We start from the raw sequence: 22,214 nt of genomic DNA, 5'->3' as shown, positions 1-22,214 counted from the left end.
TGTTAACTAAAATAAAATACAAATTTGATATGAAAGCACTTGAATTTTAAGCACTAAATGGAAATAAATAAATAAATAAATAGGCCTAAAAATTATCAAATTAAAACTGCAAATAAAAATAAAAGCAAATTCAAATTATTAATTAAAAACTACATAAATAATACTAAAAATACATTTAAACTGCTTTATTTGTAGCACTTTTCACAAATCATTTTATCACAATGCAATAACATTTCTTGAAATCAAGCCAAAGTCAGTCAAGTATGAAGTGCATGCATTAGCCCTCTTTACTAGTCACTGATCTGTGGCTCTTATACATATACAGTGCAATCATCACACATCAATGTACAAAGGAAGACATAAATGACCAGACAGTCCTGTTTACAAATGTGCAAATTTGCCTAGATACACTCAACAGCCAGATACACTCATGCTTTTTAAAGGGAGTGCTATATTTAAAAGTTTTTTGGCAAGATCATCCACCATACCATTTGTTCAAGAGTTCATTTACACTTTTTCCATTTTTATCTTCATGTTAATATGTTTAAACCCCAACAAGAACCCTTCATTTAAGGGCTCATCTGTTTATTCACTTTATTTTAAGTGTAGTCTTAAATTACAAGGCGCTAGTCCTGTTGAGTAATAGCTTGTGATGTGTCGTGGTCCTCAAACGGCCCCTGCAGATCCTCCATGGACTGAACATTATTTTGTGTGAGCTGAGATATTTTCTGAGCATCAGTCCTGAGTTTCTCAAGGTCTCTGGTACTTCAGGATATAAAAAAGTGGATGCATGAGAAAGAGAAATGCAAAGAGAGTATAACACAGGAGGTTTAGACTGTTTTAATGTGACCATCATAATATAATTATTTCATATTTAAACCTGTTAATAAATAAGACTCAGATCTCTCTTACCTAAGAGGAATAAGGACAATCCCAGTGACAAGATTTAGCTGCTCCATTATCCAGACGCGACTTGGAGAGTTCAGCTATATGAGGATGAAGCAAATAAATTCATTCAATCATTATTATACTATGCATCAACTAAGACATGTATTCTCTATGCTTTGTACAGTACTAACATTGAAAGGGGGAATATTGGTGTCTGAGCCAGTTTTGTAGATCCAGTATAGTTTTTTGTAGAATGACTGCTTGATGTGTCAGATGCTTTAAGTACTCTGCACTTTCTTGGGTCTTCTCATGTGCTTCTCCGACCTATTAAAACAGCATTTATGAAAATCTAGACAAGGTTTCAGACTAGAACTAACTAATCTGCTCATAATTTTTGGGACTGTAATCATTCACCTGCTTCCTGTATATGCCATAACGCTCCTTTTCATGTGTCAGTGCAGCACGGAAATCTCCTTTACTTTCATGCACCTTTGCCAACAAGTGATGGCTGTAAAAACAGACAGGATAATGAAACACTTTTCATTTATGTTTTTTGTCATGTTCATATGAGTGCTATACTGTATGTGTTTGTGTTTCTGTTCACTCTTCACCTTTGTGCCAGTTTGAGAGATGAGGGTCCCTGATATTTGGAGGTCAGGGCAAGGGCGTTCTCGAGGAACTTCAGGGAAAGGTCGCAGGCCATCATACTATGAAGCACAAGACCTATCTTACTCTGTACAGAAGATGAATGCAAAATATGTTTCAGATAAAAGTGTTTTAATTCGGTTTTGTGTATTTAGTAGTTAAATATCAAACATTTGCAAATATATGTATGGGTATTCCTTATCAATATTGTGGAGACATTTGAGACTGAAATTTATATGAACGAAACTGTTCAATCATTTGGGGTCAGTAAGACTTTAAAAATGTTTATGAAGGATGTCTCTTACGCTTACCAAGCCTGTATTTATTTCATAAAAATATAATAAAAACAAATATATTGTGAAATATTATTGCAATTTCAAATAACTGTTTTCTATTTGAATATATTCAAAATGTAATTTATTCATGTGATGCATAGCTGAATATTCAGCATCTTTACTTTAGTCTTCAGTGCCACATCATGCTTCAGAAATCATTCTAATATGCTGATTTGGTGCTTCAGAAACATTTATTATTATTAATGACGACAACAGTTATTTTTCTGTATTGTTAGATGAAAATAAAATTCAAAATTACAGCATTTATTTAAAACAGAAATCTTTTGCTACATTATAAATGTCTTTACTGTCAGTCCAATTTAATGTCTCATTAATCAACAAAATGAACAATTTCATTATAAAAATATTTAAATAGAAAGCAGTAATTTTAAATTGTTGTAGAAGAAAAATGAATTTAAAGTTTTACATTTCACAATATTACAGTAATTGTTGTTACTGTATTTTTGATCAAATAAATGCAGCCTTGGTGAACATAAGAGACTTCTTTCAAAAGCATAAAAAAATTCATAACGGCTTTTCAGCAGTAATGTAAATGCTAGTGAACTTCTGAATGGTAGCAATTTAATATATAACCAATATACATCTCTTAATATGTGAAAATATACCAGAACAACAATAAAATAAAATAAATAAATAAATAAATAAAATTAAATAAAATTAAAAAAAATAAAATAAAATAAAATAAAAATAAAAAAAAATAGATGGGAGGACAGCATGTCACATTGCGGGCCACTATTTGAAGTTTTCAATATCCATTATTTATTATTGTCACATTGCTATCAAGAGACTGTCCTGTTGCATTAGAACTCACATCCAGTAAAGCCATCTCAGGGTGGTCCTCTCCACACACGAGGAGCATCAGGTAGCGAGCGCGGTATAGTAATCGCAGAGCTGTCACTGACTGGCCCCCAGCAAAGCAATAAAGACCAAGGTGCTTCTACACAAAGGGGGAAACTACTTTAAATGTCCGTTTTCTTATATTGACACCAACACAACTGTATGATACTACAGTAAACCAGAGTTAAATTTATTTGAATAAACAAAGATGTTTACTTATGTATTCCAGTATAGTGTTGGGATTCTCAATTCCCAGAACTCTCTCACTGATCAGCACAGCCCTCTGCTGGTGACTGACGGCCTGACAGCATAAAATTCAAAGTTTCTTTCAAAATGGCATTTTCAAACTATTTATTTTGGCTCATCTGTCATTTTGGTACTTGTGATACCTCAGCGTAGTCTCCAAGGATGTAGTGTACGCGCCCCAGTAACCGCAGACATATGCAGAGATCCGTAGACGTTAGTGAAGAGACCCAGAGCCTGGCTTATTAACTCACAGCCCTCTTTCAGACAACCTAGTCATGCACAAATGAATAAAAATTAGAGATTGTTTTATTGTTATTTTTGTTTTGATATGCACTACTGTTCAAAGGTTTGGGGTCAGTAAATGTTTTTTTACATTTTGAAACAAATCATTATTTAGCAAAGATGGATTACATTGATCGAAAGGGACAGTAAAGACATTTCTATTCTATTCCTAATAAATGGTGTACTTTTGATTCAACAAAAAAAATCATCAAAAAAATGTATCAGTTTCCACAGAAATAATAAGCAGCATAACTGATTCAACATTGATAATAAATGTTTCTTGCAATTAGCATTTGAAAATAATTTCTAAAGGATCATGTGACACTGAAGACTACAGTAATGGCTACTGAATTTAAAATAGAATTTAAGATATTTTTAAATATCTTAAAATAGTAAACAGTTGTTTTAAATTGTAATAATGTTTCACAAAATAAAATAAACACAGCCTTGTGGGAGTAAGAGACTTCTTAAAAAAACATAAAATAGATAAACAAACAAACAAACAACTTCAAACTTCTGAACGCTAGTGTATTTTCATATACATATGCATATACATATACATATACATGCATATCAACTGTCCTTGTATTTTTTTTATTCACTTGTTCTTTTGTATGTAAAGTGCATTGAGAAGCTAACTAAAATAATGCTTATTATTTTTATTATTATTAACAAATATGTATTTAAAGTTTTGTTGATACATTCTAATAATCGTTGCAATTTAAAAATAAATAAATAAAACAAAACAAAACAAAATAAAATAAAATAAAATAAAATAAAATAAAATTTAAATTAAAATAAAATGTTTTAGGCTGATAAAGTTTTCCCCTAGATTATTCCTATACCCAGAGTTACTCTGACTGCTCACCTTGCTGGACCCTAGACTGACCACAACGCAGGAGATAAAGCGCATCACTGGACCTAGGGCTGATATGCTTTACTATGGGGAAAATGTCAAGGGTGTCCTCTTCAGTGAATACAGTTTTGTGCTCAGAATCAAAGTGATATTCTCTTAAAAGAATCTGAAGGAGAGAATGAGATGAATTAGCTATCAGAGTTAAAGAGATGTACAGAGACCGCCAAAAATTCACGTTACATCATGTCTATTACAAACTGATATACCTGAGAGCCAGTTTTGATGGCGATCTGTCTGAGCAGGGTGATCCTCTGCAGCCTGCATTTGTCCACGGCCTCCTCCACACTTCTACTGCCAGAAAGAGATGAAATCCCACTCGTATCAAATCAAATCACAGCACAGCATCTATTTGTGTTCAGAGAACAGGACGCTCACCAGGGCAGGCTGTAATGGTAGTACTCCTGAGCCTCAGCTTTGATGGCCCCCCAAAGGTCAGTCGGAGTGAGGTTGGACCAGGCGGTCACAGTGCCGCCCACGGACGCACGACTCTGCCTTCTCCGAATCCTGCTTCTAGAAGCTAACTTGTTGTTCTGCTGAATGACTCCGGCATCAGTGAAGGAGCTCAGGAAGCAGTTGAGGAAATGGCTGACGGAGGCGGACAAGGCAGATGCTTCTACAGCCTGAGACAGAGTCAAAGGATTTTTGGCAAGGGTATCATAATGTACAACATTACAATAGTGATAACCCCATCAAGCATTATAAAAACCATAAGCAATTTCTGGACACTCACCAAAAGATATGTCTTAAACAGATGTTTTGCACATCTGGTGATCTCCTTACAAAGTGCAATTCTCTGAAAAAGGTTAAAAATGTTTACTTTTTCAGATTTCATGCCCATATTTTTCTTTTGATTTGAATAATTATTCACTTAATAGTAAGATGAGTAAGTCTAGTGGTACAGTTTTCATTAAGATTAAATTGTTATAATAGTTTTAGTTCTTATAATTCTATTACTTAATGTATTATTATATTTAATAATAGAAGTATTATAATTAAAATTAATATATTACATATATAATTATTACATATTTATTACATTATAGTATAATAAATATAAAACATATATAAATACTTGAATTATTAAAATAGTTTAAAAGACCCAATATCTCTCAACTATACTAGTTAAAAAAGTGAAATCATAATCAAGGATCACTTTAAGTCCCCCTGAGATTTTAAAATAAATATTTGAATAATTAAGTATCACATTTGCGTGTTAACAGTTCTTTGACATTGGTTAATGGTCATATGGCATGCAGGTAAACATAAAATATTTCATTTTTTAGTAAGTGTTTTAATTTGATTGTTATTTAAAAATTATTTATTTTAATTTGACATGATTTATGATTTAATTGATTGTTTGCTTTTCATTAAACTCACAACCCCAGTTTGGGAAATCTTGACATAATATAATGTTTAATACTCTTCATGTTGTTAATTACAATGAATAGAATATATTTTCTTACTCTTTGTATTTTTACATCATTATGGTACACGATTATTCTGTTTAAATCAATGTGATAAATGAGTTAGGACAAAACTAATCTAAAAGTAGTCTGATTACATTACCTAAAATGTGATATGTAGTGGATTATGTTACTGACAACAATTTTTGTCATGTAATTTGGAATCAGTAAGGGATTACAATTTGTTAGTAATCTACCCAGCTCTGAATATATATATATATATATATATATATATATATATATATATATATATATATATATATATATATATATAGTTGAATATTGTTAGCTGTTTGATGACTTGCTTTTGTCTGCTACATGTAAATGTGTAACTGTAAATGTAATTTACTTATTATAATTATCTCTAATACCTATTAAAAATATTATGCACCACAACTGTTTGCAACACTGATATATATAAAAAATGTTTCTTGAGCAACTAATCTGATATTAGAATGGAAAAAAAAATATTTTTCATTTGTAATAATACTTCATATTACTCTTTTTGCAGTTTTTTTTGTAATTTTGAATGGTAGTGTACATACAGTATATGTTTAGATGTGCATTCAGAATTGACTGAACTGATTTATTGCATGAGTGAAATACACACTCACATAGACATGATCAAGTCTTTCCTTCTGGGGTATCTTCTCAATATACTCCAGCACAGTTCCCGGGTATCGGATGTTGATACCGTGCTGATGGAGAGCCTCTGTTAGTGTTACACCATCAGTAGGCATTGATGTATGGTCCAGGGAGCTCTTCGTCTAGAGACACACAGTTAAAGATGTGATTCCTCTCATTCCTCCCCAGGGTTTCACAAGGACAGACATCAGGGATAATCAGTTCAATCTTTGTAAAAAGCAACTTACAAATGTAGGGATTTGATTGGAAATTAGAAACACTGCCGCATCCTTTAACTGTTATTTCTGTTTCTGGATATCTTCAGTACTTTCCTTGGAAAAACGTACACCTGTTAAGTGAATGAAAATATTAGTTATGTTCACATTTAGCCATACACATTTTTCTAATATTGTCTGCTGGTCCAAAAAGCTAACAGCGCACCTGCACAAAAGACGTTAGGGTTGAAATGTATGTCAAAAGTATCCCTGAGGGAGGAGAAGGCATGCTTTATTGAAGACCCCTGCTGGATGTTATTCACAGGCACATTTTTTAGGGAATGGTGGTCTGCGTCTTGGTCTGGGAGTGTGATAGTAGTTGAGGGAAACTGAGGCGTAGTAATTGGATCACTCTTTATTGCAGATGTGCCAACGGCTTTGGAGATTTCTTTGTCATGCTCAGTATTTTTGGAGACAGTCTCCATGAATATCTGGTATCTGATGACACAGACATACATATAAAAAGACTGTTTAGCTCAAAAACTCATTTCAGGTTAATATCTGCACCATGATATAGTTTTGTTTTTTTTCATTCTGTGCATTTGATTTATTTTTACTGTTGCAACCGTTACACCCAAAATGACTTATCTACAATTTACAATGAATTATAATAAAATCACTGAAATAATTCTGTAAATGTAGTACTATTATTGTTTGAGTGAATCTCACAAAACCTGTTACGAATCATATTTCACTACTAAATGAAAAAAAAGGCCTAAAGAAAATGAAAGATTTTGCATCTTGACACTGTCACGGTTGGTGGTTGTAGTAATCGGCGCCCACAACGATGAATAACAAAATATATATTTATTTAGCATCAACACACATGAACCATTGTAAACTTAAGAACCGACAAGGATAGGGACAAAACTGAATGCTTATAAAGAAACAGGAAACAAAGGAGCAAACTAGATAATTAATCAAACACAGGTGACAAGACTAAATGATGATTACTAATTAACTAAATAAGAACAGGAACTACCAAATAAGGTCAAAACAGAACTGAAAGGAAAACCGACATGTGACAGATATCGCCCCCCTCCCGGTAGGTGCGTCCCGCACCGTAACAGTAACATCGGGGAGGGGGGGCGGGCGTCCTGGAGGCTGGCATAGGATCCGGACAGGGAGGAGAACAGGGAAGCCTCCAGGGCGGATCAGGGGCCTTGGGAGGCCATGGCAGGACTGGAGATTCGGGAGGCCATGGCGGGACTGGAGATTCAGGAGACCATGGTGGATCTGGATCCTCGGGCGGCCATGGCGGATCAGGGTCCTCGGGCGACCATGGCGGATCTGGATCCTCGGGCGGCCATGGCGGGTCGGGGTCCTCGGGCGGCCTCGGCGGATCGGGGTCCTCGGGCGGCCTCGGCGGATCGGGGTCCTCGGGCGGCCATGGCGGATCGGGATCCTCGGACGGCCATGGTGGATCGGGATCCTCGGACGGCCATGGCGGATCGGGGTCCTCGGGAGGCCATGATGGATCTGGGTCCTTTGTGGCCTTGGCCTTTGGCCTGGCCACACAAACTGAGGCTATATGGCCCCCCCCCAAAATTTCTTTGGGAAAGTTCCCCTCAGGCGGCCATATTGGAGGAGAGGGCTCTTGGGGGTGCTCTGGAGGAGCGGACACTTGAGGGCGCTCTGGAGGAGCGGGCACTTGAGGGCGCTCTGGAGGAGCGGGCACTTGAGGGCGCTCTGGAGGAGCGGGCACTTGAGGGCGCTCTGGAGGAGCGGGCACTTGAGGGCGCACGGGAGGCGCGGAGCTGGACGGAACCAGCGGAGACGAAGGAGAGCTGGACGGGACCAGCGTAGATGCAGGAGGGCGCTCTTGCAGCGCGGACTCGTGAGGGCGCTCTTGCGGCGCAGACACTTGAGGGCGCTCTTGCAGCGCGGACACTTGAGGGCGCACGGGAGGCGCGAAGCTGGATAAGACCAGCGGAGACGAAGGAGAGCTGGACGGGACCAGCGGAGACGCAGGAGGGCGCTCTGGCAGTACGGGCACTTGGGGGCGCTCTTGCAGCGCGGACTTTAGAGGGCGCTCTTGCAGCGCGGACATTAGAGGGCGCTCTTGCAGCGCGGACATTAGAGGGCGCACGGGAGGCGCGGAGCTGGACGGGACCAGCGGGAACTCAGGTGGGCTGGACGGGACCAGCGGGAACTCAGGTGGGCTGGACGGGACCAGCGGGAACTCAGGTGGGCTGGACGGGACCAGCGGGAACTCAGGTGGGCTGGACGGGACCAGCGGGAACTCAGGTGGGCTGGACGGGACCCTCTTGCGAGGTGCAGGGATAGGAGGGCACAGACGAGGAGCAGGAACTAGATGGCACTGGCGAGGAGCAGGCACTGGATGGCACTGACGAGGAGCAGGTACTGGAGGGCACTGGCGAGGAGCAGGCACTGGAGGGACTGACATGCCCTCAAACTCTATCAGAATCCCTACCGGCACCTGTTTTTCCCTCCTCGGTGGTTCGGGGTGAACCGTGATAGGCGGCGGGATCCTCTTCAGCGCGGACGGCGCAACGTTCATCGCCCCTTGCGGCGGAATCCTCCTCGCCGCAGGCGGAACATTCATCGCCGTGTACGGCGGGATCCTCTTCGTCGCGGACGGCGCAACGTTCATCGCCCTTTGCGGCGGAATCCTCCTCGCCGCGGGCGTAACATTCATCGCCGTCTCAGGCGGGACGAATTTCATTGGGGCGGTGGGTAAGGGTGTGCGGCGAATGGCGACCCGTTCTCCCCAAAACGGGTGGCCAGGGTAATCCGCTACAGGCAGCCCGACATCCCACGCAGCACGGGCAGGGGCGAGCCGCGAACGGCGGCGTGAACCCCCGCAAACAACGGGCACAAGCTCCAGCTTCCTGAGCAGATCTCGTCTTCTGTAAGAGGTCGGTTCTTCTGTCACGGTTGGTGGTTGTAGTAATCGGCGCCCACAACGATGAATAACAAAATATATATTTATTTAGCATCAACACACATGAAGCATTGTAAACTTAAGAACCGACAAGGATAGGGACAAAACTGAATGCTTATAAAGAAACAGGAAACAAAGGAGCAAACTAGATAATTAATCAAACACAGGTGACAAGACTAAATGATGATTACTAATTAACTAAATAAGAACAGGAACTACCAAATAAGGTCAAAACAGAACTGAAAGGAAAACCGACATGTGACAGACACTGTTTTCATGAAAATTAAGCAAATTTTCCAAAATAAATTCAGTGAAAAATCAGTACTTTAATGCATTTATTTTATTTTTATATAATGTTTTTTTAATTTGCTATACTCAATTATTATTCTCAGTCACATTTTTACTGGTTAACATACATTACTGCAATAAAGTAATTTTTTACTGTATTATAGATAAAACAATACATAATATAATTTATTTTGTATTAAATATAATATTTTTATTTTTAAAATTCTATTTAAATATTTTATTTATAAATGTTTATTTTGTATTAAATCAGCATCTATTAATTTACAATTAAATGCTATACATAATTTATTAAATTCTACACAGAATTTCATTCAATGTGCGTACAGTAAGGAACAGTAAGGCCAGTTCCTTTATTTTTGCTGTAGACTGTAAACATTTGGGTTTGACATCAAAAGATGAATATGAGATGAGAGATTAACATTTCAGCTTTTATTTACAGGTATGTTCATCTGGACCTGATTCACAACTTAGAAGATAGCACCTTTTGTTTGAACCCACACATTTTTCATGTTACCAAAAGTATTGGAACATGTGACTGACAGGTGTGTTTTGTGGCCCGGTTGTGTCCTATAAATTGATCATTCAAACAATAAATAGCACTGAATGTCTGCGCTCAGTTTCAGATCCGTGCAGACTGCATTTATAGTTAGTTAGACGTGTAACCAACATGAAATAGTGACAAAACAACAAAGGAGTTCATCGGGGGCAAGAAGTGGAAGGTTTTAGACTGGCCAAGTCAATCTCCACACTTAAACCCTGTAGAGTATGCATTTTACCTGCTAAAGAAGAGACTGAAGGGAGTAACCCCCAAAACTGAAAGAGGCTGCGGTGGAAGCCTGGAAAATCATCACAAAAGAAGAATGCCAAAGTTTGGTGATGTCAATGGGTCACAGGCTTGATGCAGTTATTGAAAGCAAAGGATTTTAAATATTAAGTCATCAATGAGTGGAATAAACTCTAAAAGTGCTGTTCTTTTTATTTGTTAAAACATGTGTTGAAACGGCTAATAATAAAATGTGACATTCTGTAGTTTTGTCTCATATTCATCTTTTGATCATATTTGCAAATGTCTTGACTCCACAGCCAACAGAGCAATTTTGTCTTTACTGTTCCAATACTTATGGAGGGCACTGTATATATGTATACACACACACACACACACAGAGAGAGAGAGAGAGAGAGGGGGAGACAGAGAGAGAGAGAGAGCAAGGAGAAGTGGAGAAATGTGTAAAATCTAAAAATAGACTTAATTTTCTGTATGTAAATGTTATTGTTTGTTTTGTTTATTATTTTTGATTTTAGGGTAAAATATGACATTCCTGACATGTTTTATGAGATTCACCCATATATTGATCATAAGACAGGTGAATATAATTACCTGTGCTCCACAAAGGAATCAATGAGCTCCTGTCTCAGGCAGACCAGGCGATGAGGATGTAACTTTGGAAAGCCTAGTTGTTGACACACAGGATTTAAATCCTCGCCTTCTACAGGAAGGAAGTTGAGGTTGGGCGGGAAGGTAAAAAGTAGATCCAGGATATAGCGACGTCCATCATTACCCACAATGCCCTTGTGCTCCACCGAGGAGGACAACTCTAATGCTGTATCATCTTTGTTTAGCACTAGGTGGCGCTGCACTCTCAGCTTCTTACTAGGTTTGTCAAGCAGCTCTAGATACCTTCACAGAGTATGAAATGTTATGGTTACATATACATATTAATTGTTTATGTAATTTCAAACACATTGTTAAAATAAAAATCACACAGTCTTGCCAAAGTCAATGGAGCCATAGATGACACTCTGTTCTTGGTCACGCTCAAGAATTCCCGGCACGATAGTTTGTTCTAAATTGAACACATATTATAAGTGGTCAAGATACCTTAAAAACAGCTCGGTCCCTCATCAGACGATCAGTCACGGTTTTCCTTGGAAGCTCTCTTGTGGTCTGAAGTTCTTCATTCCAGTCCCGGGCCTTTGTTCAATACAGAGGAATTTATTAAAATCTATTAATTGGCTTGTGTGCTGACTTTCAACATGTTTACCTGAGCAGGCATGTGCTCTTCATAACCCAGGTAGAAGGAGCTGACATCCTCCGCTCGAACATAGTCCATTGTGTGGTCAAGTGCTGGAGCAGTCCAGCTGAACACCTGGAAAGGTGTAGCAATCCTTTCAAAAGGGTGTGTGGACCCTCTAAAATAAGAGAGAACTTAGAGTTCAATAATTTTGTAAGTAAATTTTGTACAACTATAATTTTATTCAGACCAGTACATATTTTACAGGTCAACAAGACTTAAACATTTCCTATATAAATAACCACAAAACTAGTCTTAGGTCGCTGGGGTATATTTGTAGCAATAGCCAAAAATACATTGTATGGGTCAAAATGATTGATTTTTCTTTTATGCCAAAAATCATTAGGATATTAAGTAAAGATCATGTACCATGAAGATATTTTGTAAATTTCCTTCTGTAAATATATCAAAACTTAATTTTTGATTAGTAATATGCATTGCTAAGAACTTCATTTGGACAACTTTAAAGGTGATTTTCTCAATTTTTTTTTTTTTTTTTTTTTGCATCCTCAGATTCCAGATTTTCAAATAGTTGTATCTCAGCCAAATGTTGTCCTATCCTAACAAACATTATTTATGAACATATTTATTCAGCTTTCAGATGATGTATAAATCTCAATTTCGAAAACTTGACCCTTTTGTGACCCTGGTTTTGTGGTCCAGGGTCACAAATACATTTAAATACATTTCCTCAATAAATAAAAAGTTCTACTTTTTAGATCCATTATGATTTTTTTGCATCTTTGCACATTTTCCTCTAAAGGCTCAGTACTGTTATAAAAAACAACAACATTTGTTTATTCTTATTTACTATGATTATCATTGCATTTAATAATCTCTGTGATAAGGTTTTACCGATTAAACTGAGCTAAAAAAAAGCTATATATTTTTTGTATTACATATTATATTTTTATGAAGGTAGATCAGTAGCAAAACTCGAGAGCTTGTTGATCTGAATGTGAGAATTTGTCATATTAACATTCGTATTTGTAAGTTTAAATTTACACTCACAGCTCTGATCTGAAAAGCTGAATCTTTTGATTTGCACACACAGACAATAATCAAAACACAGTTGTAGATTAATAATTACAAATGTGTAGAATGACATTCACATAAACAAAATGACACACACAAATGTGTTTCGACATATTTACTTTTGCACTTTACTTCAGCTTCGCTGTAAAACCTCAAGTCAGCACTTACAACCTCTCAGATCTGGCAGTACAACTTCAAATCTTAGCACTTTGACTTTTGCTACTCCTTCTGTGGTATTCCTGTAGCAAAACTCACTTGTGCACTTGTAAATGCAGACGTGAGAGCTCAGAGCCGGGGGCGGGACTGGGCTGCGAATGAAGACAACAACGCCAGCCCTTGCAGAAAGAAACATATTTTTTATGCATATGTATCAGTTATTTGTAAAACACTGGAAACAATTTTCATTGAATATCCTTAGCTTTTACAGGATTTTAAGACACAGCATTCATCTTGTCATAAAGTGTTATCTGGTAGACAAATAATGCAACATCTTTCATATGTATATTCTACATTGCAGAGTAATATCGCTTTACCAGAGACGCTGAGAAACAATTGATTGTGCATTGATAATACGCTAGGTTCGATAATACGATAGGTTGTTATTTTTAAGCTGTAGGATCTCACATTTAGACAAATTTAAGTTCAATCCAGAGAATTTTGAAAAATCATTAATAATACTTAAAAGCCAGAGGAACCTCAGAACCATCACCAAGAAAAATTGTTGTGTCATCAGCAAGTTGCAATATTTTAATTTGTCTTTCATGAATTGCAATACCCTTGATGGAATCTTGATTTATCATATTACTTAAAACTTGAGCTATGACCAAGAAAATTGGACAACCTTGTCGGATGCCTCGATTTATTTCAAATCTAGGAGATGTTCCATTAGCGAGTTTAATAGAGCTATTGCTACCACAGTACATAGTTTTTACACTTTTGATGAAATATTGTCCGAAACCAAAGAATTTGAATGAATCAAAAATAAAATTATGGCTTACTGTATCAAAAGCTTTTCTAAAATCCAGAAACAGTATTAAAGGGTCTCCATTTAATAAATTACTGTACTGCACTAAATCAATAACTAAACGAATATTAGAGGAAATGTGACGACCTTTCATGAATCCACATTGAGTTTAATCAATTATCTCATTAAATGCATTTTTCATATGTTTTGCAAATATTGATGCCATTATTTTATAATCATTATTCAGTAATGAGATAGGTCGCCAATTTTCTAATAAAAGGATATCTTTTGGACGTTTAGGGATCAAGGTGATAACACCTTGTTTAAGTGATGCAGGTAAGGATCCTTTGTTGATGGCCTCTTCATATACTGCTAACAAGAGTTTAGATACATAATTTATAAAAACTTTATAAAATTCTGATGTAAGCCCATCACTGTTCCAAGCCCAGGATTGGAACATTCTAGAAATTTCTATAATATTCTGTAATATTCTAGTGCTTTTGGACCACTCATAAAAGACAAAAACCAACATACACCTCTGAAGTTTTGGACTCATCAACTGTTTATGTTAAATTTGTTATTTCAGTACTATGCATGTATTGTGTTATTTTTATGCATGAGTTATAACAGATTAGCTTGTATAAATTGTCAACATATGTGATTTTCATATTCAGCATGTCATACTTCATAAAAAAAAATTACACATAAAAGTGAAACAAAACTTTTATAAAAACGTGTTTCACAGTTTTTTTGCTATAAGATTCCTTGATACATTGTATTTATTTAATTTTCAGTTTTGTAGCCTTTTTTTTTCTCCCAGTACTCAAAAATCAGGGAACATACTTTCAGGGAACTTTATAAATAATATTTTTATAATAAATATGTAAATAAACAGAAGAACAACAACAAATACAAACAATTTTTGTAGTATTTAATAAATAAACCATGTTTCACTTCATATATATTCAATACATCATAAAGCTCTTTTCCAATAGAGACAGAGAGACCAAAAACACAAAAGCGATATAATACACCTGTTTACCTGCATCTGCCCTCCCTGTTCTTCTAAAGTGTGTCTAATGTGACCTGAATAATTCACTTCATTGACACAAATGATGACTGCATGGAAAGTGAAAACTTGTTTATAGAGTGTTCTGAATTCAACAAAGACACATTTCAAAAAGGGACATCACAATGTAGGTTTCAGGTGCTCTGTAACTCCAAGAAGTTACTCTGTAACTTTCCTTACATCTTTGAATCATTCAAGTCAGGAAGTTTCTTGAATGCAACAGTCAGGTTCTGGAAGTCAAGATCCCATTCACTTTCTCCATAGGGAGATGGATTTTCAACAACGACATATAAACCTTTAAAGACAGACCTACTTTGAGCTGTGAGGTTGCTAATCAATGGTATATGTTTTTGTTAAACTCATTTTTTTAAATAATTTTTTTCAATTGCAGAATTCCTGGTGAAAAACTACATTACCCATGAGTCTACATTTAGAGTCCACCAATCAGAGAATTGGGACAAGCCCACTCCCAAGAAGTACCATTTACATTTTTATTAAGACATTTGCAATGCCTCATGAGAATACATTTCTTTCACTTTAGTATCATTGTTTTTGTCTGATTTTCAAACACTTTCTTTGCTTAAAATCAAAGTTCGTAATGTTTGTGATTCAAATCAAAGTTGGTTTCTCTTAAAGACTTTTTAAAGGTGCAGTATGTGATATTGACAACTAGCAGCTGATATGGGTACTGCGGTTCAAATTCAAAATATTGCAGGTTGCCAGATTGAGGACACGCAACAGGAATGAGCACAATTGAAAATGGAGGGCAACGAGCATTAAGGCCTGTTCACACCAAGGACACTAACTGTAAAGATAACGATAAAGATATAGTCCTAAAAATCGTTATCAATATTAAAGAATAGCAGAGTTCACACCACAGCTATAACGATAAAGGCAAAGAAAAACCATATCGTTGGAATCACTTCCAGAACGACTTTTTTCAGCTGATGAACAATAAAATTTTTGACACCCAATCAGGATCAATCAAGCTCGAGAATTTAAAGAGGCAGACACGTGTGTGCTTAGAATAAACTGACTATTAGCATCAGGTGTGGACGCTAATATCGTTATCTTTATAGTTATTGTTCTTGGTGTGAACGGGGCTTTACGCTGTAAGTTGATGAGTTGGCTTATCCATGTTTTAATAAGCCTCTGCAATAGAGCTTTTTAAATGGATGCCAAGGCTTTTTAGGTCAGGTAGAATCTGCAATCTCTGACCCAGTTTGTTTGCTCGCTTCCATGAGTGCAATACTGCTTAGTTTTCTGCTAGTTGCCAACCTGGTGTGTCGAAATACTATTGAGTAAATTGGCAGTGGGCGGAATCACACAGACCAAAACAAAAACAGACATTCCGACACGGAACACACATTTCACAGCAGAATAACTGGCTGTAGCATTGTTATTTTTTGGAGGAACAAGTATGTGAACTAAGCATGTTTCCTACATACATATTATGGTATTTTTATGCTTTAGTACAGTGAAAAAACAATTGCATACAGCACCTTTAAAAAAAACTCTATAGGAAAAATGAATTGGAAAAATCCCCCCAGAACCAAGGCCATTGAATAAAGCGCACTGTTGCCCTCTATAACTCAGTTGTCTCTGGTCCAATGTCCTCCCTCAGTGGTCGGTCTCTGAATCTACCTATTCGAGCTTCTGGCATCCTTGAAAGGCCACCTTCTCTCCAGTGACCTCCAAGTGACCTGTGCAAGGGGAGGAGCCTATGTCTGAAAGGATAAAGGAAAAGGGCGGGGTCGGGCATGGGGCGCGCCTCTTCGGGCCCCAGCACCCTTTCGCGGGGCACGCATTCCCTCACTCTTTCTGATCTCCGCACCCTTCCTGAAGCTCGGCTTTGATGTGGACTTTCCGCCGTTACTGGAGATGTCCATGGAGAATTTGCAGTCCATTCTGACTCCTGTGCAAAGGTAAAAGAATAAGACTGATTCATGCCTCACATTGTGAGTAAATCCAGCAGTAGTGCCTCCTACCTGCATGGTTCCTCCTTCATCCTCTTCTTCTTCATCCTCTTCCTCGTAGTCTTCTGTCTGGTGATACAGTCGAAAGTGTGCTGAATGCAGTTGGAAGGAGAGCTTAGCAGCCAGATCAGTCTGCTTGCGGAGGTCACGACTCAGCGTTGTAATCTTATGACTGCGTCGTTTTAGCTCATCCAGGAATCGCCGCTCTTCATCTCGAAGTCGAACCTGCAGTGCGCTCGCAAGTGCCCCCTTTTTCCGTAGCTCCACCCGCAGCTCCACCAGCGTGCTTTCCTGCTCAGCCAGATGCTGCTCTTTCTCCAGTAATTGAGCCTGCAGAAGCTCTTCCTCCAGTTCGATATCTGTAAAAACATGTAGTTGAGGGAACATGTGCGAATGACTGGAATCTTGTGATATCTGATATTCACCTTCTCGGCTTCTTACTGGTGGTCTTTCACTTAGTTCACAACTCAGCTCTGTAACGATATACACACAGAGAGGAGTTAACAGATATGAGAGTGCCATTAAAGTATCTTTCAGGCCAGGGTTTTCTGATGCTAAGGACCCCCAAATGTGACAAGCTTTGACTGCCCTGAAAAATATATTTTTTAAGTAAATATATATATATATATATATATATATATTTTTTTTTTTTTTTTTTTTAAATTAACTTCACAGACCACTGTTTTAGTCAGTTTGATGGATGAAGTTTTTATTTGAAATACAAAGTCTGAGTTAAGCATACATCACATTTTCCCTTCTGTCCTAATTAATTAAAATTTAAAGAAATATATATTTATATATATATACATAAATCTACATTCTTCAAAATGTTCTGTAGAAAGTCATACAGGTTTGTAACGAAATGAGGGTAAAAATAATTCTCATTTGTAGGTGATTAGGTAAAGCTGCTTTAAAATAATGTGAAAATATGTGAAAATCACTATACAAACAAAATCTACTTGATCTACTTTGACTTAAAATAGACTGTTTCATTGACAAAGCTTTGCTTTCTTATGAAATCACAGTTAATTAAGTGCAAAGTCCTGTATTAGGTTTTATGAATTCTATATTTGAGTTTAGAATGGAGAATCTATGGAATGAGGATGAGTGACAGACCATTGCATCGTTTTTTCAGGTTGCGGATCTCCAGCCGTAGACCGCTCAGGAGGATCTGGTGTTCCTGCTGCAAAAATGCTACATTACGCTCAACGCTCTCCACCTGTTGGGTAAGTTTGGATCTATCCATGGAAAGCACCTGTTTACAATAAAAGTTCAAATTGTTAGTAAGTCAATACAAAGTAAACAATTTATTTACTTAGGCCTAACAATTCATTAAAGGTTGAAACAAACTAATTTCCGTTAACCATTCCCCTCCAACTGTCAGTCTGATGCGAGCTGGAGATAGCGAGGCGATGCATCAAAAATCAAGCCCCAGCCTATATTTTTCCTTGTTTAATATAGAGTGTTTGCCCACTTTTTCAGCGGCCTTGGTTCCAGAAGTATTTTTCACATTCATATTTCCCAAAGGGTGTTTTTTTTCACATTTATTTATCTCTGTTAAAAAAAATTAAATAAAAATAAAAATCGCACACCATAAACGAAACAGCTGTGAGGTGAATCACAACATTACAAATTTTGATTTCAAGCAGAAAAGTATTTGAGAATTGGACAAAAGGCAAAACTGTGCCAGAAATTGGAGTGGACTTGGGGCAAAAATGCCATCAAAATGGACAAAAATTTCACTCAAATTTAGGATAAAGGGGCCAAAAAATTTAAATAAAATAAATAAAATCCACTGCACAATTAAAGTAAGTCTATTATGGCTGTCATGATTAAAGTGAAATCTGAAAATGAAATGTAAAGTGTAGATTTCCTCACGTTGAATCAGATTTATATCAGCATTATAACATCAGACAAGTTTCTGAAGGCCTAAGTAATGTTCAGTGCTCGCCTGCATTGACTAAATTCTGCCCTCTTGTGTATTTTGTCATTATAAACAACAAAGTGTATAAATAAAATTAATTTTGCAGTGTGGACAGCTTCTGCGATTTTGAGAGTGCTTACTCATGTTAGACTGAAGTCAATGTTGGGAAATAATCATTGCTCACTTTCCTAATGTAATTTATTCACTATTTAAATTTGTTTTCCTTGCTGCTATAAAGTCTTGATATTCTAAAGCATAAAAAAAAAAAAAAATCATACACGGTTCTTAGTTATTGTCTTTGTAGCCAGAATTTGACTTTGTAGCCAGAATAAGCCATTCCCCCAAACACTAAAATGTTTTTTTTTATGTATTCTAGTAAACAATATTTTCAATATTAACAATCATTATGACTATATCCAGAACGATAATCAACAATAATGTAATTTTTGTCATAATATTGCAGCCCTGTAATCAACTCCTGTTTCTCTTCAATAATTTATATTTTTATAATAATGTGTATATACTGTAGGCTTTTTATATTGTTGAGTAAATGCATGTATGCCACATCTGAGCAGCATTAGACAGCTTGTACAAGTAAACAAATACAAAATACAAAAAGCAGTGCAAATGACACAACTGAATTAAAAACGCTGAAGAAATATAAAATTTCAACTCATTTCAAGCAATTTGAGAGCATAGGAAAACGAAGACCAGTGCTTCATTTAACTCTAAGGGTGAATTCCAAATGGCTTTGAAGTGAGCAACAGAACCTCTTTACGAAAGGCCCTTCCAGAAGTCTGTTAGCAAAGGGAACATGCAATGGTCACTTCAAGGAAGTGATTTCCATTTGTGATCACTGGATCTTGAATTTAAACCCACATTTTTTCCTCTGATGCCGAATCATGAGTAATGCAGTTTTTCACCAGGCAGGGACTTCAATGTTGAACATGTTTATTCAGAAAATAAATTGAAATAATGCAGGCTGAAGGCTTTAGCAATAGCATCAATTAATAGCCTTGTAGCTCACATTAGGCCTGTCTTCAAAATCAGTTCCCCTATGGAGAAAAACCTGAAAACTTGATTTGATGGGATATTTTGTGCAAAGACAAAACTCTTTATGGCCACCTTATGCACCAATAACAATATTTCAGATGGCTCACTATGGATCTTAAAATGCCTCTTTTGTTACAAAATTCAGCATCAGCAGATTCAGGTTAAAATCAGCATGATGTCATTGGTCCATCCGGGACATTCAGACCCAGGAAATGCGTAACGGCGACAGGCGTATGTAAACATCGCAATCTATCGTCTTTAAGGCGCATATATATTGCCAAATCAAGGTGTTTTCTTCATAAAAAGCACATAATCCTCATGTCGATGTCTTAATCCTTTACTATGTTTATGCCGTTTTCACAGCGATTTCAGCAATACCCACCCATCAACCTTCACCTGATCCATGGAATATGTCAACAAATGATGTGTATACGATACACTGATTATTGACAGCTGATTCTGCTGAAACGTATGAAAATAATATCGTAACGGTTCATTTTTATCCTTACAGCGCTTACAATTTTGACTATGTCTTTAACTACAGTATTATTACGATGTCTTGAAATCACCGCAAGGTCAGCGATCTCAAGGACATAAACATGCTGGTGATATACATCACGCTTTGTCACGCTACTTACGATTTGACTGAACAGATGAATGATGCAGGACACCTCCACTGCAAAGCATCGCCACCAAAGCAGTGCGTCAGGGACACGAAAGGGTTAGTTAGACATCTGCCATATCCATCCCAACATCTCGTTCATATAACCAGTGAAGTTGACTGAAGTGAGAAGTTTTGTGTGATTTATAGCGCAGTGACGACAAAACATGTGATCAGGTTTTGAATCTTAAAAAACACTGCAACTATAGGCAATTAAATTATTAATACTAAAAAAAAAAAAAAAACATAAGTTAAGTGCACATGGATCCATATTTATATAAAAACGTGGTGAAATATTTTTGCTGGGCAACCTGGAAGTTATCATCAACCATGTTCCCTCAACAAAATATAAAATAGCCATCCCTGCAGCACTCTATTAGCAGTTTTGAGCAGAGCACACAGATGTATTAAACTCATGGTGTGTGTGATTCTTCAGTGATCACACACACCATGTGTGTTAAATTGATTTATTTCATCTTTTTCATCACGTTTTAATTTTGCAGTCCTATAGAGACTCGAGCTTTATATAGTTCCTGCAGCTGATATCATTACAACAAATTAATGCCGTCACCTTCATTGAGATGGCAGCATGATATAATTAGGATCAAAGGCTATATTCTTTATACGTCTGTATGGCGTCACAAGCAGAAATCCTATATATAGCCATAGAATTCTCATATGTGCAGGACTGAACAAAAACAGTGAGGACATTTACATTCTAGGGAGTGTTTTTTCTCCACTTAATCACATGTGATTGAATTGTTTATAGCACCCCATTCAGTTCTGGCCCCATTTAGATCTGTAAATTGTTTCCATAGATTGAAAAACTGTCTTTACCTGGGCATAGTTGAATAATAAGAGTTCTGTACATGGAAATGACATACCGTGAGCCTCAAACACCCTTCTTATCTAAATCTCGTGAATGCAAAAGACCACTGAAAAACAGGCGAATCAGAAGATAACACTGACTGTTACTTACGTTACAGTAGGGATCACTAATAGTTACGCCCCTAACATTTGCATATACCCACCCATGTTCTAGGCCTGCCGAACCATCAGAAGTTCTGCAGGTATTGTGAAGAAACAAGCGAGGACAACAGCGAAAATGGCAGATCATGGAAAGATGCTATGTTCCAGGCTGTGCAGGGGATGTGAAGTGCAGGGGTGGGTTGGTGTCTGTATTCAGAAAGGCACAGAAAGCAAATATCGTGTTCTAATAAAATAACGTGAGCCACTAATGGGACATGGTTAGCTCCTAGCTAGCGGTACATAAGATTTCACTTACAGAGTAAACAGAGTAAGGAGAGATGACTGAGGATGATGGCGAATGATTTACAGCTCCTGAGCACCTTTGACAAGCATCTGATCTTGTAAAATGTGTGGTAAGTTAAAAATGAAACATCGAATCTCGAAAGTGAAAGTGAAACTAAAAAGCGATCCTGCATCTGAAAGCAGTTTCAGTGCCCCGCATATTAATAACGGCTCCCTGATGCCCGCATTTTATTTACAGTATAATTATCCAACAATATAACTGCGTGAGAAAGTACTGAAATATATATTTTCCCTGTGTTTCCTTCCTGCTGTGTGAGCTACTGAAATGAGCCAATCAGAGCAGAGCTCAACATTGAGCAGCACTGTGAAACAGCCAATCAGAGCAGATCTCAACATTGAGCTGCACTGTGAAACAGCCAATCAGAGCAGAGCTCATTATTAT

At 37.2% G+C, this 22,214-nt stretch overlaps 1 protein-coding gene and 1 pseudogene across 2 annotated transcripts; both read right to left on the bottom strand.

The window, feature by feature from the left end:
* Positions 1–626: 626 nt before the first annotated feature.
* On the bottom strand, positions 627–14,865 carry LOC306855571 (clustered mitochondria protein homolog; annotated as a pseudogene). The gene is made up of 21 exons: positions 14,860–14,865; positions 13,109–13,161; positions 11,789–11,936; positions 11,626–11,718; positions 11,509–11,582; positions 11,125–11,424; positions 6,699–6,970; positions 6,506–6,606; positions 6,248–6,400; positions 4,901–4,963; positions 4,546–4,790; positions 4,377–4,461; positions 4,123–4,276; positions 3,116–3,241; positions 2,947–3,027; positions 2,701–2,826; positions 1,500–1,621; positions 1,303–1,396; positions 1,080–1,212; positions 913–986; positions 627–765 (listed from the first exon to the last, which is right to left on the bottom strand). The product of its transcript is annotated as a clustered mitochondria protein homolog (transcript).
* LOC306855752 (coiled-coil domain-containing 92B-like) lies at positions 14,729–20,627 on the bottom strand. Its single transcript, XM_079394596.1, has 5 exons — positions 20,478–20,627; positions 17,979–18,117; positions 17,288–17,335; positions 16,875–17,221; positions 14,729–16,801 (listed from the first exon to the last, which is right to left on the bottom strand). Exons 2-5 carry the CDS (start codon positions 18,106–18,108, stop codon positions 16,472–16,474), a joined length of 855 nt encoding a protein of 284 aa, XP_079250722.1. The 5' UTR covers positions 18,109–18,117; positions 20,478–20,627; the 3' UTR covers positions 14,729–16,471.
* Between the last annotated feature and the right edge of the window lie 1,587 nt (positions 20,628–22,214).

The sequence above is a fragment of the Barbus barbus genome (assembly GCF_936440315.1).
Source record: "Barbus barbus genome assembly, chromosome: 36".
Classification (NCBI taxonomy): Eukaryota; Metazoa; Chordata; class Actinopteri; order Cypriniformes; family Cyprinidae; genus Barbus; species Barbus barbus.
The sequence above is the reverse complement of the archived record's forward strand: the minus strand, read 5'-3'. Positions and strand labels throughout refer to the sequence as shown.